A 21,735-nucleotide genomic window follows, 5' to 3' on the forward strand; every position below is an offset into this window, starting at 1 on the left:
TCAATGATTTTGGTAGTGAAATCTGTGTAGTCGGAATGAAACTCTGCATTCTTCTTCATCTTAATCTTGAGATTTCCAAGGCGTTGTAGTGCTTGACGTGAGTTGTTTGGTAACTTGACGTTGTCACTTCTAAAAGGCAATCCAATCGTGTAATGTCCAACTTTGAAATCTAATGACTCTGTCACCTTGTTGAGGAACATCAAATCTTCCTGTGAATATTCTTTTCTATCATCTATTGTCCGTTCCGGGAAATCGTAATTCATCGAGTCTTTCAACATCTTGTTGTAACTTTTTCTTCTTCTGTTACAGCAGCTACTTCTATTCTGTTGGCATATTGCATGTTGTTGACATCAGTCACAGAATCTCGAAGCAGGTTCCATACTACCCAGCCGGTTCTCACTTTTTTGGGGTGTGTATGCGCTTGCCACATTGTTGCCGATCAATAGTCCTATTTCCATTTTCTTCTTGCTTAAGTTGATGTCAGATAGGTGCGACCATTTTGAGACATCATCTTGTTGTGGAATGTGGTTTCTTGATACGGGTAATTTTTCCTTGGTATAAACCTTAGGCAACTCAATTATAGATTTCATTTCCAGTTCACAGACTGTAAAACCGCTGATTTCATAGGTTGACATAGTGTGGGGCTTACCAATAGTTTCGAGAGATATCATCTTCTTTCTTCCTTCACAACCTAGCCTATTCATCAGTGTCTCTGTGCAAAACTTTGCGCTACTCCCGGGATCAAGGAATGCATATGTCTTAATGTACTTCAAACTGTCCTTGTATCTCACCTTGACTGGGATAATAGCCAAAGTGCACTGTACTTCACCAGCCCCTGTGTCATCTTCCTGCGTGTGAAGCTTGGCGCAAGCACTCAGTGGACTTTTGTTGTCTCCGACCTGCTTTGTCACAACCTTGTCCTGCCTGTCAACTTTTTCATCTTTCTTGTCCATGTCAAGAATGCTTAGGTGTTGACCCTTACACTTCTTACATTTTGCAACTTCCCTCTTGGGACAAGACTAACTGACATGTCCATGCCTCAAGCACCTGAAGCAATGACCTTTGTTCCTCAGTATGTTGATCTCAGCGATATGTTGTAGAGATCTCCACTGTTCACACCTTTCTTCACCATGTTGGTTTGACTGGCAGAAAATACACAGTGCAAGATAAGCTTGTGCTCTTGTCAGAGACTGTAACTCTTCACTCTGACTGTACTGCTTGGTGGGAAGATCAGTAGCAAAGAGATTTGCTTGTCTTTATATACTGGATTCCTATTGCTGTGTTGTGTCTTCTAAACTGGTTTGTGTTCAGGCCTTTGTGCCAACTTGCCATAGATTGGGTCGTTTGCTTTTCTGGCTTCCAGCTTGACAAAGTCTACAAGGTGATGAAATCTTATCAGCTGTTTTGTACTTCTTCGTCTCTCCACATAGGCTCTCCCCTTGTCATGATAGTAGTAAGGCAGCTTCGTGACTAGCTTTTGATATTGTCAGGGTATTCTAACACCTTCATAGCTTCAATGCTTTCTACTGCATTCATGCATTCAGTGAGGAAAATTGAGAATTCGTCAAGTGCTTTACATTGTCATTCTTGATGGGGTTCCAGCCTAGCGCCTTCTTGATGAACGCTGATGCAATTGTCTCTGTATCACCATAGTGACTCTCTAGTTCTCTCATCGCAGCTTTATAGCCTCTTCGTGAGTACAAGTAGCTAAAGCTGGATACAATTTTGTGAGCTTCCCCAGTTGTAAACTGTTTCAAGTAGTTCATAGTTTCATCTGTATCTTCTGCATAAGCAACTACCTTTGTCCTCAAGTGATGAATAAAACTCTTGTACTCCAACAGATTACCGCTGAACTTGATGATTTCTGGAACTGGTTTACGGAGCTGATTGACGACGCTTGTGATTGCTTCCTCAGGATTTGCAGAGTGCTGTTTGGGTGTTGGTCCACTAAGTGTTTGTCTCTCCGCTCTGTCAAATTGCTGTGGCTGAAGCATTTCAGGACGAGAATTAGCTTCATAGTTCAACTCTTCCCAATCTGACTGTATCCTCCTGTTCAGGTTGAGAGTGTCTCTTATGTAACCACCTTGAAAACATGGCTGTTCCTCTTCATAGAATCTATCTCTTCTATTGTCTCTATAGTGATTATTATTTACCTCCTTGTGACTTGGGTTCTGTTCAGTGAAACTGTTTTCTAAACATGCCTTGTGTTAGTTGCTGTCTCTCATCAACTATTTGTTTACTGTCCCGCTCACGTACATATGGTCTGGTATCTACTTCTTTCTTCATGGTTTCACTAATGACACTACTGTGTGCAGACTTGTGTATCTCTTGCTTTAGTGGTGAATGACTACCAGTTCTATGTTCTGTATTGATACCTTTGTCATGACTTGGTCTCATTCTTTGGGACCTACAGGTACTTGTTACACTCGAATTTTCAAAATCTTCTAAAACCTTTGTTCTAGCTTCTGCTATTGCAATTTCCCTTTTAGGTACATTCTTTCTTCTTCCATTTTAAGTTTCATCTTGGAGATTTCTAAATCCTGTAATTTCTTCAAAGCTTCTATTTTAGCCCAGACTTCAGCTTTTTCTGCTCCTCTCTAATGCGAGCAGCTGTCACTGAAGTAACCTGTGATAACCTAGTTTTATTTGACGCTATCTTGGGGACCAATTCTTCTTGTATTGTTGGCCAGTTTTCTAGCTTCATTCTCACTTAAACTGTCAACTTGAGCTTTTAAGAGCATCAGCTCATTTCTTTTGCTATCAGTTTTCTCATTATACTCTTGTCTTTCTTGTTCATTTGCTTGCCTGAAATATTCCTCTTCGTCACAAAACAATTCCTCAAATACAAGAAGAAAGTTACTGTATTCAGTTCTGACGACTTCATAATCTGCACCCTCTGATATAAGTTCATTCACACACATCAAATTGTTCATAACTTTCCTCAAAGTCAGTTTCAAGTTATCATATTTCTCCTTCTGATGATATTCTAAGCCTGTGTCAGTAAATTTTTGCTGACGTTTTGGTCTAACACTTTCAAGATAGCTCATGCTAAGTTATGGCTTGTTTTCCACATTCAAAATATATCCTCTTCTAGTATTCAATTCTAGAAAGTCATAATAATATTAATGTCAATTAAATGTAGTTTCCAAATCCTTTGTTCAGTTCTAATCAAGTCTATACTCAGTTCAAGATTCAATTCAACTTCAAAGTCACACGTCATGCACTTCTTCAACAAAAAATGCCAATACCTTCAATACAGTTGACTTGACTTTTATTCTTCATCAGTGCTTAAATGATTGACATTAATATGTATGATTCAGGTCCTCAAATCCTCAAACATTAAAGCCAACCCTCCAACTCCAAATCCCCCACACCTAACACCATGGAGTCCAGCTGACCATGTGCTCACATCTCAAGTCCATGTCCTAACTCTCAGAATTACTTCCCTTGGCCCCTGGCTTGAGCTAAGTGTCCCAAAATCTAGGCCAATTTAGTTTCGCACAAAAAAAATTGTGAGACGATAAAAATCTATCGGCTAATATAAACTTTTGGGAGACAGAGTTATCTCACTTTGAGGTTTCCGTTCGTCATTGTGGAATGATTATATTCAGAGTAAAAAAAACCCGAACTTACGTTCACTCACATATCATGCATCGAATTATCAGGGCCTGAATGATGTCTTGTGATTTTGCTGAAAGCATCCAGGACATAAATTCATTTCTCAAAATGTATTCTATTTTGTTATCAATAGCATATGCCTAGTGTCATATTGATGACATTCTTTGAATATTTCACAAACAGCCGCAGTCTCCCTTGTTTTTGTTAAGTCAGTATTAAGGGTCTGAGTGGGGCATGTGATGTTAATCCCCCCAGGCAGTAAATTCGATAGAAGTCTGGACCAGTACAAGCAACCACACACATATAACAGTTTGGGACGCGACGTTAACTTCCAGTTCACCCCACCTCTCGAGATTCCCTAGGGCGAGTGAGGGAGTGAGTGAGTTTAGTTTTACGCCGCACTCAGCAATATTCCAGCTATAAGGCGGCGGTCTGTAAATAATCGAGTCTGGACCAGACAATCAAGTGATCAACTCCATAGGGCGAGAGTTGAAAGGAGACGTGTAGACCTCTCATCATTAAGACAGCAAAGAAACACATCACAGTTTATCTGAGTGAGTGAGTATGGTTTTACGCAGCATTTTAGCAACATTCCAGCAATATCACGACAGGGGACACCAGAAATCTGCTTCACACATTGTACCCATGTGGGGAATCTAACCCGGCTCTTCAGCATGACGAGCGAACGCTTTAACCACTATGCTAACCCACCGCCCCTCACAGTATAAAATCAGTATTAAATCAATCCCAAATAACAAGTGTTTAATGCATCAGTTTATGAAAGTATTTTTATTCAATAATTGAATACTTATAACAAGGAATAACCAATGCCAGAAGCCCAATGAAGTGTTCAGATGTTCCTTCAGCTTGGCTCGCTTCCAGCACCCAGTTGACTGACTCACTCGTCTACAAAGAAAAGACAAGGACAGAAGATGTACATTTAACGTCTCAGAGTAAATAACTGAGTGTTATTTTATGTCACCAGGAATAGGAATTGGCCACCTATTCTGACCAAAATATCCAAACCTCCTGCAGTATATTCTGTGGACTAAACATAATTTGTCCACTTCCTTGATTTTGAAGTTATTATATTCTGTTTGTGGTATATAGTATATGGGTGAGAATTATATTTGAAAACAAGTATTTTTGATCAACCGTCTCCTACAGATGTTTAGGATGCACATCCTCACCACATGAATATGAAGATGTCACTGCTGTTCAGAACCACAGGAACATTGATACTAGAAAACAACACCCAAGTTTACATGTATGCTGCAGTACTCGAGACAAAATCGCGTGTGTTTCATGCGGCCAAACAGTTGAAACAAAATCTGTTCCAGTGTAGCAGTGTTGAAGGAGCACCATTTTAGATGTGGTAGACATCTTGCTATGTGGGGATAGGGTTTTAGGTTACTCTCGAGACAAAATTTGAAGACGATCTAAGTGGGTTATGTTTGATGTCCATTACAATGTTTCATGTTCAATGTCGCAAATCCTTTCCTAAAATTGAAACAAATAAACGTGTGATTGGATGGTAATGATTGTTTGCGGTTTAATGTCGCATTCAGCGATACTCCAGCGATATGGCAGTCTGTAAATAATCGAGCCTGGACCAGACAATCTAGTGATAACAGCATGAGCATTGATCTACGCAATTGGGATACGATGACATGTGTCAGCCAAGTCAGCGAGTCTGACCACCTGATCCCTTTAGTCGCCTCTTACGACAAGCATAGGCTGCTGAAGATCATGTCTAACCCTTATCTTCACATGGGGAGACAAGCATGGGTTCCTGAAGATCAGTTCTAACCCGGATCTTCACATGGGGAGACAAGCATGGGTTCCTGAAGATCAATTCTAACCCTTATCTTCACATGGGGAGACAAGCATGGGTTGCTGAAGATCAATTCTAACCCGGATCTTCACGGGTAGTATGGTGATGTATTGACGGGAGCATCATGGACTTGGATGTTTGTAATTATTAAGTCATACCCAATTTCAGGTGTACTTTGTTTTGCCGGTGGACATTATTAATGAATGAAGGCTGCAGTATATTTGAGTAGTTTTGCCTCGGGTCCTACCAACGAAAGTGTTTGCGGGATGCTTGAAGTCCTGAAGTAATCAGTCTAAGTAAACTTAGGCTCAGTATTATTCGTTACCTTGCTATACTGAGTCTCAGTTTAGCAGTGTAACAAATAATACTGAGCCTAAGTTTACATAGACTGTGAAGTAATGAGATGAGAAGACGGTTCATGTACATCAAGAAACATGGAGAACTCACCCTAGACACACATACGGTAGGTACTTTGGCAGTACTGTCCATCCGGGCACTTTTTCACGCATTTGAATTTTCTGTGGGACAAAATGGATACCCTATTACCACCAGTAGATTGAGACATGTTATAGTAGATGTCAACCCCCATAATATGAAACCTTATATGACACATTATGCATCAAACTTAATGTAAGAATACCATTACACTGAATACCGTCTCTGGGCACCGAATAACAAGTATCTATAATGAACATTTCGGTTGCACTAGTGGTATACACTGGTGACAATCATGTCTTTGAAGTTGGTATTAATTTCATAAATATTTGTTACTATTGTCATCAAATGTCCGCTTGATATTTTGTTAGACTGGCATTATTGTTACGTATTTTACTTGAATTTCACCACTCACATGACCACTATCATTTCATTAGAAGTGTCTCTGTAAGTAAATGGCGGTATGTGGAGCAGTCAGCACTGTTGCAGCTATATCGAGGCCTTATGTACTCGAGTGTGACCAGGCAAAACAGTGGTTGGTTGATAGAACGAGCAGCTTGGTAGCCTTCCGTGGCACGATGAATCACGGCCAACCGGGTCACACAGTAACAGGCAAAGTCGACTCTCTCCACATGCAATGACCGTATGGTAACCCTGGGGTTAAAACCTTCGCTTGTTAATCTTGACCCCCGGATTCAATTCCCAACGTGGAAAGAATGTGTGAAGCCTATTTCTGGTGTCACTCGTCCTGATATCTCTCTACAAGTACTGACGTCGTGGTAGCCTTGGGGTTAAAGCGTTCGCTTGTCACACCTAAGCCTCGAATTCGAAATCCCAACATAAACATAATGTTTGAAGCCCAGTTCTAGTGTCCCTCGTCCTGACATTTCTCGACAAGCAGGGGACTGGATGTCTTATTTTCTTCTTACATGCCCTCCTGGTAGGCGCAGAAGCCCACGTCACAGTCCTGACATCCCATGAAGGTGCACTGGCTCTGGCTACAGTTGGGGGGACAATCTGCGGCAAGTGAACACCAATAATGAATAGTTGTATGGACAGACGAACAGCTCAGTCTTGTAACCAAACAATAAACGTCTTATAAAGACAGGTGGATGTAATAGTTCAAGGTGATTATTGAGGTCACTTCGCAAATGTTCTTATAGGTAATGTACACAGTGAGAGATCTCAATATAACCTTAAAATATAACCCATTAAACTGTATCTATGTATAATTAATAGAAGAACAACTTGATGAACGCTACCGTGGCATCTCAGAGTATATCACGTGTCACAGGGAAAGTTACAGCAAAACTGTATTTTTGTTTTGGAACTGGTTAGGTTTCAGGCAATCTTGTCCCAAGACGGCGAGATTTACCTGGGAACGTTGTCACAATGTGCAGACGCAGGGCGTGTCAGGTAAACTAATTATGTTGCAGATAAAGGCGTGATATATTCCTTTAAGGCAGTCTCAGTTTGTGTGGTAGTACTGAGACTGGAGACTGGTACCATGAGTAGCCCTACAGATTGTTCTCAGTGCGTCTACATTTCACCTTTCCTACTCCAATGCTTGTTCTTGTGAACAATTACCCCACACCTGAACACTGCAGTCAAAGATCGCTAAACTATATGAAAACTATATATTCTCTAACGTATTTTTCTGGAATATTTAAGCAATGTAGTCTTCGAATTGATCTAGTTTGGGAAATGTTTCACCTGAGCTGTTTATCTCCACGGCAAAGAAAGAGTGTGACAATATCTGACATTTTGTCAGTACCTATACGATTGTCCTACTGAAGAGTCTGTAAAGTTTAATTGCAAACATAGTATTAGCAGACATGGTATTGCAAATGACGAGTGAGTGGGTGAGTTTAGGTTTAGGCCGCACTCAGCAATATTCCAGCTATATGGCGGCGGTCTGTACATAATCGAGTCTGGACCAGACAATCCAGTGATCAACAACATGAGCATCGATCTGCGCAATTGGGAACCGATGACATGACAACCAAGTCAGCGAGCCTGATCACATTAGTGGCCTCTTACAACAAGCATGGGTTACTGAAGGTCAATATTCTAACCCGGATCTTCACGGGTCTGTACATGACGAGAGTCTAATAGCGCCATCCCATTTACACATCAACTTGTAAGGATCAAATAATGTGTTAAACAAACAAACAAACAAACAAAAGACGTGTACTTACCGTCAGCTGCAATGACCGCTATGGACAGGACAGCCAAAAACACCACAAGAATTAACTTCGTCATTATCGCTGGAAACTTGCCACAAATGAATCTTCTCACAAGCTATGCTACTGTGGCACGGCAGATCGCCTTTTAAATGACGGCCTTTATTATGGAAGGCTGTGTGGGACATATAGCCGTGTTGTATTGCATTTTAATTGCATCATTTAAAAGACGTAGAGATTAGATATATTATTGTGGTTTTTTTCAAAGGTTAATTCATGAGTTTATTGTGTAATATGATTGCATAAATTTGGTGACAATAAGGGTTGCATTTTTACTTTCGACAGTTGGGTATTTGCTCTAGAGAAGGCACACATGTCATCGTATCCCAATTGCGTAGATCGATGTTGATGATGTTGATCACTGGCTTGTCTGGTCCAGACTCGATTATTTACAAATCATCGCCATATAGCTGGAGAATTGCTGAGTGCGGCGTAAAACATCAAACCAACAAACAATCTAATGAAGATAAGGGAAAGTGTATTTTCTGAAAGTAAAACTCTCAATATATAAGTTGAAATGGTACGTCATAATAGTGAGCGAGAGAGTATGGGTTTACGCCGCTTTAGCAGTATTGATTTAGTTTTTTTAGCTTAACGGGCCAGAGTTGCCCCCCCCATCCCCTTAGATTATGACGGAATTGGTCACAATTTGATTTTGAAAGGTCTCCTGTCTTATCCCAAAGCAATACCACAGGAAATAATAGGATGGACAAGTATGTAAAAACTAAGAAAGGTTCACTATAATTGAAACTTTAAGCCGAAAGATACATTCATCATGTGTAGTTTCATAAACCTCGATTCAATGGGTTTATCAAATACAACAATGCATAACAATGTTTACTTATATATGACATCACTATCGGTACGCACGTTTCACAAAATGGCGCGTTCACTCACACGAGTATGCGGGATGTTATTATATTAGGAAGGAAACTGTCGTGTATTCAGAGATAGTATAAGCATAAATGTGACATGGAAGTAATCACGTTCATTCTGACAATGTGCCTCTTGATATTTCCTTTTCGTTTCCATACAAACCAAGAGAAATAGGAATGGGGAGACGTATCGTTAACGTTGTGCGTGAGTTTCCATTCAGTCATGGTGTCATGTTTGACGGAAACTATAATAAATTGTGTTGAAATACATCTGGCTTTATTTCCCTAAATCTTTGCTACGATAATCTTTCCATGCATATTCTACACATTCGCAATCTTTGCATACGAGTTACTTTTCCAAAGGTCAATATCCAGAGAACGGTCTTTACAGTATTCCATACTTTCAAGATTACATTGTGTTGGGCTGTTCCAGAATACCTACATACGCTTGACTTCTTTTTTGACAGCTACGGCTCTGCGTTATTTCGGTTTTTACCTTGCCCTCACCTTTTCTCGCTCTGTGATGAGTTACATATAGCCTTGCTCATAAATGTAGATCACTGAGTATATATAGCGTAGATGATTGGCAATGTATAACTACTAGATGTGTTCTAGTTTTAGAGGCGTATGTAAACGAGGCATGGCATAAGTCCCCAGTTGAGGTAAACACTGTATGTCGATAATATGTTAAGTCAATACCATCTGTTTTGCACCCATCTCCAGCATGGGAGAGAGTTGTAAGAATGACGTTACAGAATATATCGTTGTACAAAGTGTATTTTGTACTTTACTCAGAATATATAAACCTGCATACTCGTGTAACAACTGACCATGTGACGTCAGTGTGTATACATAGCCCTCGGACATACATTCATCAGAGGAGTGCAACAAAGTTCCACAAAGTACGTGGTCAAGTTGTTGGATCGCGATTGTGGCGATTTGTGGGTGCGAATAATGAATGGGACTAAAGCCCTTAAAGTGTATTGGAAATACCAAGTATTAACCAGTCTAGATCCGAGTTAGAAATGGTCTTCAACAACCCATGCTTGTCGTGAGACTTCTAGACTCGCTGTCTTGATTTACACACGTTATCGAATCCCAGTTACGTAGATCGATGCTCATGATGTTGATAACTGGATTGTACAGATTCGATTATTTACAGACCGCCTGAATACTGCTCAGTGTGGCGTTAAATATCAAACAAAAGGAATTACTTTACTGAGACAGTGTAATATGTAACACTTGTTTCATTTTCACGGTGTATTCATAGCTATAGAAACCCAGCCTTCTATAGACTTGATCAACAGAGATCAAGAGTATTACGTCCCAGCAGAAATAGGATTCACACATTAATGTCGTGTGTGGAATCGGACCAACAGAAATGACCCTGACCTTGACCAAGTTAATCTTGACCACCACCCAGTGTTGGAATTTGACCTTTTTTGTACTTTGTCTGATAAGTATTTTCCATGTATATCTAATCTAATCTGTAGGTATTTCTTCAACTCCACCCAGTCACTTGCTATGGTTCTCAATGATAAACATATGAAACCGATAGGAAATCAAATGAATTACTTCCATATTATTTGTAACCGTCAAGGCGCCATGTTGAAGCTGTGACCTGTGTATAAAGCGTTGGCTTGCCACTTCCATGGTGTGAATATGTGAAGTCCGTTTCTGCTGTCTCCTGTACTGATATCTCACGAGGAGCAGAGCTATTTGATGTATAAAGGTTGTCAGTTGGTTTCACGAACAGCCGCAGTAGTTTCCCTTGTGCCAGTATAATGAGTGGGCATGTCATGTGAATTCTCCAGCACAATATACTACAAGCAGCACTCTTCCTTGTGTGTGCAGTAATGTTGAACGCTTTGTTCACTGCATGTATCAGGTTTCCATTGGTGCTAGGTGACTAGCGAACAAGGAGAGTTCTCCCTGTTGAGACTGCTATTACCTTACATCTGTGTCTAAATCATTTCCAAACCTTGTGTTCAATGCATCAATTTATTTCGTGATCTAATCTTACATTTATACAGATCAGCTGTCAATAATAACCAGTGTCAGCAGCCCAATATTCAGAGGTTCCTTCGGCTTGCCTTGAATCTGACACCCGGTGTTTGCCTCACTCATCTACAAAGAAAACACAAGGACATAAAACGTGGATCTAACGACTCAGGGTGAATGGTATTTTATGCCGTTGTCAGCAATATTTCACAAGAATTGGAAGCAAGAGAAAGCAGCGTATGTGGGGTATGAATACTACCCATCAAAAGTTAGACTCACTAGTGTAAATATAGCCACATACTTCAGGCAACTGTTCTGAACTAGACTTTGCTAAATATTTCATAATGTTTCAAGGTACTGTTTACACATAAACTGATGTACTGTAAAACAAATTCGTAACGTTGAAACAATTATTTAACAAAACTTTACACCAAAACGCAGCTGTTCACATCCACGATATTTGCACATGCTTTTAAAAAACTGATGCACGATTTGCAGATGGTTCCTTTGAGTTAGTGGAGAAATTCATCTTCGATGTATCCGTATATATATACATAACATACACTGCACTTCGCAGTACACAAGACACAGACGTCTTGAGAGAAGACACAGTTAAAGAACCCATTTCACATTAGGAACACTTATTGTAGTAACGTTTAATGTTTGGAAAAGAATCTTTTCGATTTTCGTCTTTGATTTCAGTGTTTCTCTGATTTGTTTTCAAGTAAGCACCATTTTATAAACTTTTGTAATGTTTTCGTCATATATTATTTTAAGTGCACTTTGTTTTCCCGGATGTTCACATTGTGAATATGCCGGTGAAGGCGTTAATTAGTTCAACAAAATACACGAAATGAGATACTTTGCCTCAGAGTCTACAAGCGAAACTGTATGCAGGACATGTTTTATGTACCGAAAATTATGCGATGACAAGAATGTACATAAGGTTTATTGAGAACTTACCGTTAACACAAAGGCGATGGGTACTTTCACAGTACATTCCTGCAGGGCACTTCTTGACGCACGTGAATTTACTGTAGGACAAAATATATAGGATATTGCCATCTGTAGATCAATCATCTGTGAATTTAGACATGTTATCGTAGATTTGAAACCGCATAATATGAAACTTTATCTGTTTATTTAAATTAAACATGCGTATCTACTAAACCGTTAAAGAAATAACTTAAGTGTGAGTGAGCAATATTTTAGCAATATTCCAACAGTATCACGGCACGGCACGGCTTCACACATTGTACCCATGTGGGGAATCGAACCTGGGTCTTCAGCATGACGAGCGGACACTTTAACCATTAGGCTACCCCACCACCCACCACAACCCCGAATATCAATTACTTCAGTTGCAAGAGTGGTGAACTTTCGACTGTCTTGTCATTATTTCGAAACAGCCATTAAAGACTGTGGGAAGCCCATTTGTGGTGTCCCTCGTCCTGGTATCCGTCAGGCAATGGCGATGAGGCGATCTTTTGGTCAAATCGTTCACTTGCCACTTCCACGGTTTGCACATGTGAAGTCCATTTCTGAAGTCTTGTTTTGATATCTAACGAGAAGCAGAGATATCTGCTGTATTCCTCTCACCCGGTTCCTTCCCCGGAATAATGGCAGAAGCCCAGGTCACAGTCCAGACATCCCATAAAAGAGCACTGGGTCTCACGGCAGTTCGGGGGACAACCTGCGGCAAATATTGGGAATAATTAGGGCTGTGCAATATTACCGGTAAACCGGTATATACCGGTACAGTATCTCGCGATACGATTATCGCGATATGGTTCAGATTCTGCAATATATTGGGTCATTCAGACTTAGCTCCCTTTGAATAATGTGCCCTTGATTTCCATAGCAATAAAATGTGCTCTAAAAGTGCCAAATATACATGTACTTTAATTTCTGTTGGTTTCTTGTAACATTTTACAAGTGGAAGTGTCTTTATAAGTGGTTCTAAAGGTTCCCAATATTCTACCAAATGGTTCACGTTTTGTGGGTTTGAATGGTTTCATATGTGACGTTTTGGATGAATTAAGAGGCCTCAAATGGACCCATCTTTTAAGAAAAGCAAGATTTAAGGATGCCAACTTCTTGTTGTGAATAACACGGCGTATCGGAATGTATGTTCACTCACTCCTTCATCAGGTCATGAAGGAGTAAGCATACATTCCGAAACGTCGTGCTATTCACAACAAAGAAGTTGATATCCATAAATCTTGCTTTCTCATGCATTCCACTTCTAAATGCCCTTCGAAGATTTGACCAATCTTTGATTTGGATTTATTAGTAGAGCTTCTGGTTCTGAGTGACCAATTTGTTTTATAATGGGACATATGTTATCAATTTATCAAAAAGTCCCAAATCTTATTTGTTTTGTACGACTGTAAAATGACATTCTTGTCAAGGATCTTAGCTATTGGAGGTCACATGACGTTTCAAGCTCAAGTAGTTCATCAAAATCATGTTTTTGTTTCATTTTGCAACAGTTCATGTTAACACGTGTTTATATTTGAGCTGAATCTGAATGAATCACTGACATACATTTACAATAATTACATACTGCATTGAAGTGCATTCTGTTGAATCAAACAACACTGACCATGAAAATCATGTTATACTATTACCTTTTAATTATGTTCGCAAAACTTTGTTGCAATACAGTACTTCAATTAAACATTCTACATAAACGCTCTATATCATTTTATGTATCTGTAAACCATTTTCATACAGCCATACACAGTGGGAGCGGGGAGCCTGAAGGTATGGTGTAACAGCAACTAAGAAGATGATGTCGCACACAGAGAGCTATTGTGAATTTATGATGTACGCACATGGACCCCGACCGCGTCAAAAAAGACCTTCCAGTCAATATATCACAATATGTATTGCAATATCTCTTAAATGGTATCTCAGTGGGCATCACTATAAAACCAGCTTAAGTCAGGGCTAATACAAGCAGCCGCACGTATCGCAATATGTGAATCAGAGCAATATCCAGCCCTAGCAATAATAATGGCGAAGTGAGTTTCAGCGATTTACTGGTTGTTGAGTTTCTAACTAAAGGGCAAAGCACTCGTATAGAAAAAGATTAAAGTGGCTTGATGTGAATGTCTGAAGCAAGTACTGAGGTTACTCTGCAAACATTTCTCACAGGGAATGTACACGACGAGACACCTTAATACAACTGTGTGGATAGATGTTTTCATAAAACCATGTAATCATATCATTTCAATGTCTGCTGAAGTCGAGAATTAACCATACAAATTTGAAAAAACGGCCCCGACACAAATTCTACTTGCCACGAGCCAACGGGAAACGGCCTATCTCGTACACTGGTTATAATTGCTATAATTTAGTTCTATGATTTGAAATCCAGTAAAAATGTTGATGTACAAATAATATAGCAATGTTCTTCTGAAAGATCTTGCACGGGAATAACTGCAACTCAGCTGTATATTTCCTATGTATAGGGGCGGTGGGGTAGTCTAGTAGTTAAAGCCTTGGCTCGTCACGCCGAAGACCCGGGTTCGAATCCCCACATGGGTACAATGAGTGAAGCCCATTTCTGGTGTCCCCCCGCCGTGATATTGCTGGAATATTGCTAAAAGCGGCGTAAAACCAAACTCAGTCAGTCAGTCAGTCCTATGTATACAAAGTGTAATTAGAACGGGACATCTTATCAGTACGATTGTCCAGTTTGAAATTTGTACGTGGATACGTAATTTGTTAAGTAAAGGCAACGGTAGGGGCGCACATGTAAACTTCTGAGGATTTGATTAGAATGGAAAACAAACAAACAAACATATACTTACTGTCACCGAACCTCACCCCTGTGATGACAGCAATGGTGAGCGCAGCCAAAACTACGAAAAGCAGTAACTTCGCCATTATCGCTGGAAGCTTGTCACAGAATGAGTCTTTACATTTCACAAAGACATTCACGTACCCGTTTATGAGGAACACCCTCTCAAACATTCAGATACTATGGGTTGCTGAAAGGGACACCTTTGTTGGGTGTATTGCATTGTAGAAAGTAGGGATCGAGCATATGTATGTTTTCTGTTGGTGGTCTGTCTATCAAAGTTCAATGTGTGAAATTTTCTTTGTGATGTGATTGCATAATGTATTGCCATTTTATGTTGGTCAGCCTTATTGTACAATCCTCACACCGTTTCACAAACGTTCCCAGCGCTACGATTATCATACGCATGAAGCTTAAACATTCGTAGCTATGCCTCTTTGTGATACACTGGAATTTTGGGTAAGTGTTAGGCGCCTTGGAGTAAGTTACTTTTGGTACATGCAGTACGTGGTGGTGTTGTGAGACTCTGAGGGTTGAGGATATGGCTGTGATGGGAATGTTTCTGTCCATGCAAGTATCTACGGCTATCATGCCGTTTTGTTAAAATACGTCGTGAAAGCATGATATCTCGCCTTGGGTTTGTGGTCTTATTTGACAAGTCGTAAAATGTCACATTCTCAACTTCCGAGAGGGACTGAGGATTTGATTAGAATGCGAAACAAACAAACAAACAATTTAGCCAGGAATCAGGGACATAGAACTACTATGTATTAGAAAGAAACCCGGCGTTCTGAAACTGTTTCCACATGCACAGGTCAAGATCCTGAAAATGGTCCCTACAGTATTCCATACGCTAACGCTTACAATACTCCGTATAGGTGCAGATCATTGACAAGTACCTATCAGATGTCTCCTGGTTTTAATCCTTTACTAAATCCTTTCAGGGTATATAAACAAGACACGATTCAGTCACCAGTTAAACAAAACACGATATGTAGGTAATCGGTAATGTCAATACTGACTGTTATAAACCAATCACGAGCGAATATAAGAACTGGGTGACTGAGTAATTCGTGTTTGGTGTTTCCGAGAGAACGAAGAGAGCATATGAATAACCTAATTATACTTGTGTACACCCCTATCCCCTTCCCCCGCTCACACAAACACACAGGTAGAGATACACACAGACACACAAACATAATAACCTCTCTATCACCTGTTGATTCCCAAGTTGAAACGAAAATTTAGCCAGGAATCAGTACGTACAAAGCGTAGGTGCGAAACAAACAAACAAACAAAAATGCAATGTGATATTATTAACAAATGTATCCTAAAATTAACTAAGTTTACAAATGAAGACAAATCACTACAAAGGTATGGCAGTGGTAGTACAAAGTAGAATGGCAGTATATTCAGAGGCAGTATATTCGAATTGAGTGATGATAGCAACATAATGTAGTATCCAGGGTAAATATGATCTCCACACAATTCCTGGTCTTCTTGTAACTTGAGATGAAATGTGAGATGAGTGGCAAGAGTTAACTCTCCAGAAGATTCTGCTACTCCCTGGGTCAGAATATAGTGGAACCGCCTATACGGTGGTAGTACCCTGTAGTACCTCCCAGAACTCTGTCTACATAAAACACAACACGACCCCTCACTGACCATCCACATAAACAGTATACTACTCTTGAAACAATGTTACACAATGAATGACACTGCCACATAACACCTTCCCCTCTCTCTCTCTCTCTTCCTCACTCTCCTTTGTTTAAGTGTCCCTCTCTCTCTTCCTCCGTCTTTGTCTATCTCCTCGCTCTTTTCCTCTCTCTCTCTCTCTCTCTTCCTCTCTCTCCTTCTTTGTTTAAGTGTCTCTCTCTCTTCTCCTCTCTCTCTCCTCCTCCGTCTTTGTCTATCTCCTCGCTCTCTTCCTCTTTGTTTCTCTTCCTCACTCTCCTTCTTTGTTTAAGTGTCCCTCTCTCTCTTCCTCCTTCTTTGTCTATCTCCTCGCTCTCTCCCCCTCTCTCTCTCTTCCTCACTCTCCTTCTTTCTTTATTTAAGTGTCCCTCTCTCTCTCTTCCTCCGTCTTTGTCTATCTCCTCGCTCTCTTCCTTTATCTCTGTCTTCCTCTCTCTCCTTTTTTTAAGTGTCCCTCTCTCTCTTCCTCCGTCTTTGTCTATCTCCTCGCTCTCTTTCTCTCTCTCTCTCTTCCTCACTCTCCTTCTTTGTTTAAGTGTCCCTCTCTCTCTTCCTCCGTCTTTGTCTATCTCCTCGCTCTCTTCCTCTCTCTCTCTTCCTCTCTCTCCTTTGTTTAAGTGTCCCTCTCTCTCTTCCTCCGTCTTTGTCTATCTCCTCGCTCTCTTCCCTCTCTCTCTCTTCCTCACTCCTTTGTTTAAGTGTCCCTCTCCTCCTCCGTCTCTTTGTCTCGCTCTCTTCCTCTTTGTTTCTCTTCCTCACTGTCCTTCTTTGTTTAAGTGTCCCTCTCTCTCTTCCTCCGTCTTTGTCTATCTCCTCGCTCTCTTCCTCTCTCTTCCTCACTCTCCTTCTTTGTTTAAGTGTCCCTCTCTCTCTTCATCCGTCTTTGTCTATGTCCTCGCTCTCTTCCTCTCTCTCTCTCTTCCTCACTCTCCTTCTTTGTTTAAGTGTCCTTCTCTCTCTTCCTCCGTCTTTGTCTATCTCCTCGCTCTCTTCCTCTTTGTCTCTCTCCCTCTCCCTCCTCCTCTATCTGTTTTTTTCTCCCTCCCTCTCTTTTTCCTTCTGTCCATGTCTCCTCTGTCTCTGTCTCCCCCTGTGTGTGTAACAAATGTAGTCGTAATGCACTACATGATAGATACACTACTTGGTTCAATGGTGTGTCCGGTCTGCGTCGTGAGCTGATAATAAGCCTAACCTGCCTGAGTGTGCCAGAATCACCCCATATAGATTATTAATCCGTTTAATGGTGGTGACGGTGGTGTGATGATGATGATGATGATGATGATGATGATGATTCAGCTGATCACAGACCGGCATATCATAACACAAATGCAGCTGACTGTTAACAGCATGTATTCTCCCTTTTGGACAATAAAGATAACACACCTTATGGGTAATGACTTCTGTATTGTATAATAATGCGATGATTCGGTATAGATTACAATGACGCTGTCTAGCAAGAGTGAAGTACTACAACATGGAACAGGCTTATGTTATCCAATGGAGATTAAACAAGCCCATCCAATATGATGGTACGTGATTATATGTTTACGTTTGTCAGCTCCATATCGATGCACATTGGATTCGCAAATGTGGTTAAAGTCTAGATCTAAGCCAAGATACAACTGATATACTTTCCAGGACAATACAAACAGTACACGTTTACATGTGTCATACACCACGTGCTGATAATAAGCGTGACAAAAAACAATAATTTTAAATCCTTCATTTTCCCAATAATTCATGTTTCGTGTGAGAAGACATGTTAACGTTTATCGTTACAGTCCAGATTCTATGATACAGTTAACCAACTGCATGTTTTCTCAGCTTTCACAATTGCCCACATATCCTATCTGAACCATTTCTAAGGCGACGATAAGACTATATATGCTACAAAGAACCAGCTGTATGTTCATGTTTTGTTCTGCCTTCTTCTGAGGTGATGAATTAGGTGAAATACACATATAGTCAAGACTGGAAGACTCGTGTAAGAATTCATGTATCACTTCGCTAACGCTCGGCAAATACAAGAATTCCATGACTCGTATCGTTACATCATTATGACAAATTGCTCTTATAATAATTAGTGCAATATATCTGTGTGTTATTTAACACAAGACATCGGAAAAACATATATATCCTTGAAGGTATGGAGGTTCACAAATAATTTTACATCAAGCAGTGGTCACTGAGAATATATATTGGCCCAGAAATATTGTGGTAAAAGTAGATTTTTGTATATTGAAAATGTTTTTGTACCTATCACTTTGGTTTGTGTATTTGCTGTAATTGTCTTGTGCAGTATATACCAAAACATATTAGAACATCGTTTTAATTGTGTCTTGAAATGGCTGAAATAGGGTCACAGACTCACAACTGCTTCACTCTTTACATGCTTAAGGTTTCACCACGCCATTGCCTTTTGTGACACTCGGTTTCTAATGGTTTAAAGACTTTAACCTGTCAATAAAAGACGACCGTCTTAAGTTAACATTTTGTGTATAAGCTTCATGAACAAATAAGATGGGGCGCACTAAAATGACCTTGACCTCACACTTGAGACCCGTGAATGTCAAGGTAATCTAGCACGCTGTCTGTGTTGCGTGACCCGTGTGTACTTTGTCACATATGTATTGTCTTACCTGTAATCTAATCTGTAGGTATTTCTTCAACTCGATCAGGTTTTTTGTAAGAAATGCGTTCAATGACACAAATATACTCAAACGTCAAAGTGCACAAAAGCAGTTTAATGAAATATATATTTTGACCTTACAAACCCTCCAACTGTTATTGTCGAAATATTTAAATTTTCGTTTAGAACGTGTTGATATACTGTTGTGTCATGGTTCTCCTTGGCTAGAGCACTGGTCAAATGGCTGTTCACCATTAGGGTCACGGGTATCACAGTGATATCCCGATAAGGAGAGACTGCATATCACTGACGGCCTATAGAAGTACACACTGTAGTTTGTTGTTGTTTAACGCCGCACTCAGCAACATTCCAGTTGTATGTCTGTAAATAATCGGACCAGACAATCCAGTGACAGACGTCATGAGCATCGATTTACATTGTTGGGACACGATGACATTCAGTAGAATGTTGAGCATTTCTAAAATTATGTTTGACAAGGTTTAGTGACATCAATGTATGTAATTCTTGCATAGCTTCTACCTCTATCACATCATTAATGTAAATCCTGAATTTGTGGGTGCTATTGTATTAAAACCAAACTTCAGTAGGCAGCCATCCGTAAATACTCGAGTCTGGACCAGACGATTCAGTGATTACCAGCATGAGCATTCGGTGATTATCAGCATGAGCATCGATCTACGCCATTGGGATACGATGACATGTGTCAATCAAGTCAGCCTGACCACCTGATCCCGTTAGTCGCCTCTAACGACAAGCATGGGTTACTGAAGACCAATTCTAACCCGGATCTTCACGTGACCGTGTGGTGTCCAAAACATGGCCACAGAACAGAACAGGTGTTCCTGCGACATAACTACTGCTGGTTATCACACTATGTCAGAAAATGGAACGAGGTTTCAGAACTGACAAAAGACGTTTTTTTCAACCAATGGTTGACAAAGACTGAGAGATATCAACTGCAAGGTGTCACAAATTGCACAATATGCACCTTTTACGACAAACATTGATTGTCAAAATATTCTGAGCCCAATCGTCACGGGTCCACACAATGCACATGTACAGTCACAAGCTATGTAGAGCACAACTTACACTTAATCATATCATGTTGGACCACGTATGTGGTATATTCGATACTGCAACTGCGGTGAGAGGAACGTCACGGATTAGTGCAGGCAGCCACACACACACGTGCACGTCATTACCTGTGCAAGAATCTTGAACCAGACTTTGAAACTCAATACCCCTATCACATCGCACACAGGCTGCTAAAACACCTACGAAACATCTGCTTGAGTGCAATATGTTACACGTTGTTACTTTGTTTCTGTCAAGATTCACTTATTCTCTAAATCTATTCATTTAGTGACGTTAAATATATACTTACTCACACACTCAGGATTTGCGACAGTAATGTTTATATAACTAAATTTAGATGATTTTCGGATCAAGGGTGCTCTAGAACCTTCTAGGACTGTATAAACCACTCCAGCACAGTGAAGAAACATTCCGGAAGATTTTGTCAGACGACAAAAGCTGGCTGGTTGGTTGGTTGGTTGGTTGGTTGATTTAACGCTGCACTCAGCAATATTACAGCAAAATCAATATGACGGTGGTCTGTAAATAATCGAGTCTGCACCAGTAAGTCCAGTGATTAACAGCATAGGAATCCATCTAAGCAATTGGGATACAATGACATGTGTCAACGAAGTCAGCGAGTCTGACCACCCGATCCCGTTAGAAGCCTCTTACGACAAACTTGGGTTACTGAAGACCAGTTTCAACGGCATGCCTCTCACATTACACTAAGACCAGCTAATTGCTGCTCATCATGTGTAGTCCTATTGTGAGCTTGACCACTGTTGCTGCTCTAAGTTATGATCACGAACATTATTGCAAATTACTGCTATAGTACTGTACTTTGAAATGTCATCGTACTGCCATTGAATATAGTACTGCGCCATATACTAGTACTGTAATAACTCTGAAGTAATGTGTATTACTTTGTTAACCTAGTTAATTTTCCTTGTTTATGGTAGTACTATTTTGTGTTTTTGTAGTCTTTCTAGAAGATTATGTAGGTTACCCTACTGTTTCAATTTCGATATGGACAGGTAACAAATCGCACACATGCTGATATTTTGCTTGATTGTTGTTTAACGCCGCTCTCGGCAATATTCCAGATATATGATGGGTTAATTTACTGTTTCAATTTCGATATCGACAGGTAACAAATCGCACACATGCTGATATTTTGTCTGTTTGCTGTTTAACAGCATGAGCATCGATCTACGCAATTGAGATGGGGAAGCGAGCCTGACCACCCGATCCCATTAATTGCCTCTTACGACGGGCATGGGTTGCTGAAGATCAATTCTAACCCGGATCTTCACAGGTCCTGACCGTTACGATAATCGCTGTATTTACATGTGTGGGTACAGCCGCATTCACCAGGCCCCGATTTCTCGAAACCGGTAAGTAGCGGAGTAGGGTACATGGTACAGCCAAGTCACCAGAGTAGGGTACACGGCACTAGTAAGTAGCGGAGTAGGGTACATGGTACAACTAACACACCA

The 21,735-nt window shown here is 40.3% G+C and overlaps 1 protein-coding gene and 1 long non-coding RNA gene across 2 annotated transcripts; both read right to left on the minus strand.

The window, feature by feature from the left end:
- Nucleotides 1-4,392: 4,392 nt before the first annotated feature.
- LOC124254741 lies at nt 4,393-8,219 on the minus strand. The gene is made up of 4 exons (XR_006892542.1): nt 8,086-8,219; nt 6,817-6,904; nt 5,900-5,970; nt 4,393-4,524 (listed from the first exon to the last, which is right to left on the minus strand). It is a non-coding gene; the product is annotated as an uncharacterized LOC124254741 (long non-coding RNA).
- Nucleotides 8,220-11,087: 2,868 nt separating this feature from the next.
- On the minus strand, nt 11,088-14,936 carry LOC124254742 (proprotein convertase subtilisin/kexin type 6-like). The gene is made up of 4 exons (XM_046688586.1): nt 14,825-14,936; nt 12,606-12,699; nt 11,970-12,040; nt 11,088-11,132 (listed from the first exon to the last, which is right to left on the minus strand). Exons 1-4 carry the CDS (start codon nt 14,898-14,900, stop codon nt 11,125-11,127), a joined length of 249 nt encoding a protein of 82 aa, XP_046544542.1. The 5' UTR covers nt 14,901-14,936; the 3' UTR covers nt 11,088-11,124.
- Nucleotides 14,937-21,735: the final 6,799 nt, after the last annotated feature.

This window comes from Haliotis rubra, unplaced genomic scaffold, assembly GCF_003918875.1.
Source record: "Haliotis rubra isolate DU_JTF1 unplaced genomic scaffold, ASM391887v1 Scf58, whole genome shotgun sequence".
In the NCBI taxonomy this organism is placed as follows: domain Eukaryota; kingdom Metazoa; phylum Mollusca; class Gastropoda; order Lepetellida; family Haliotidae; genus Haliotis; species Haliotis rubra.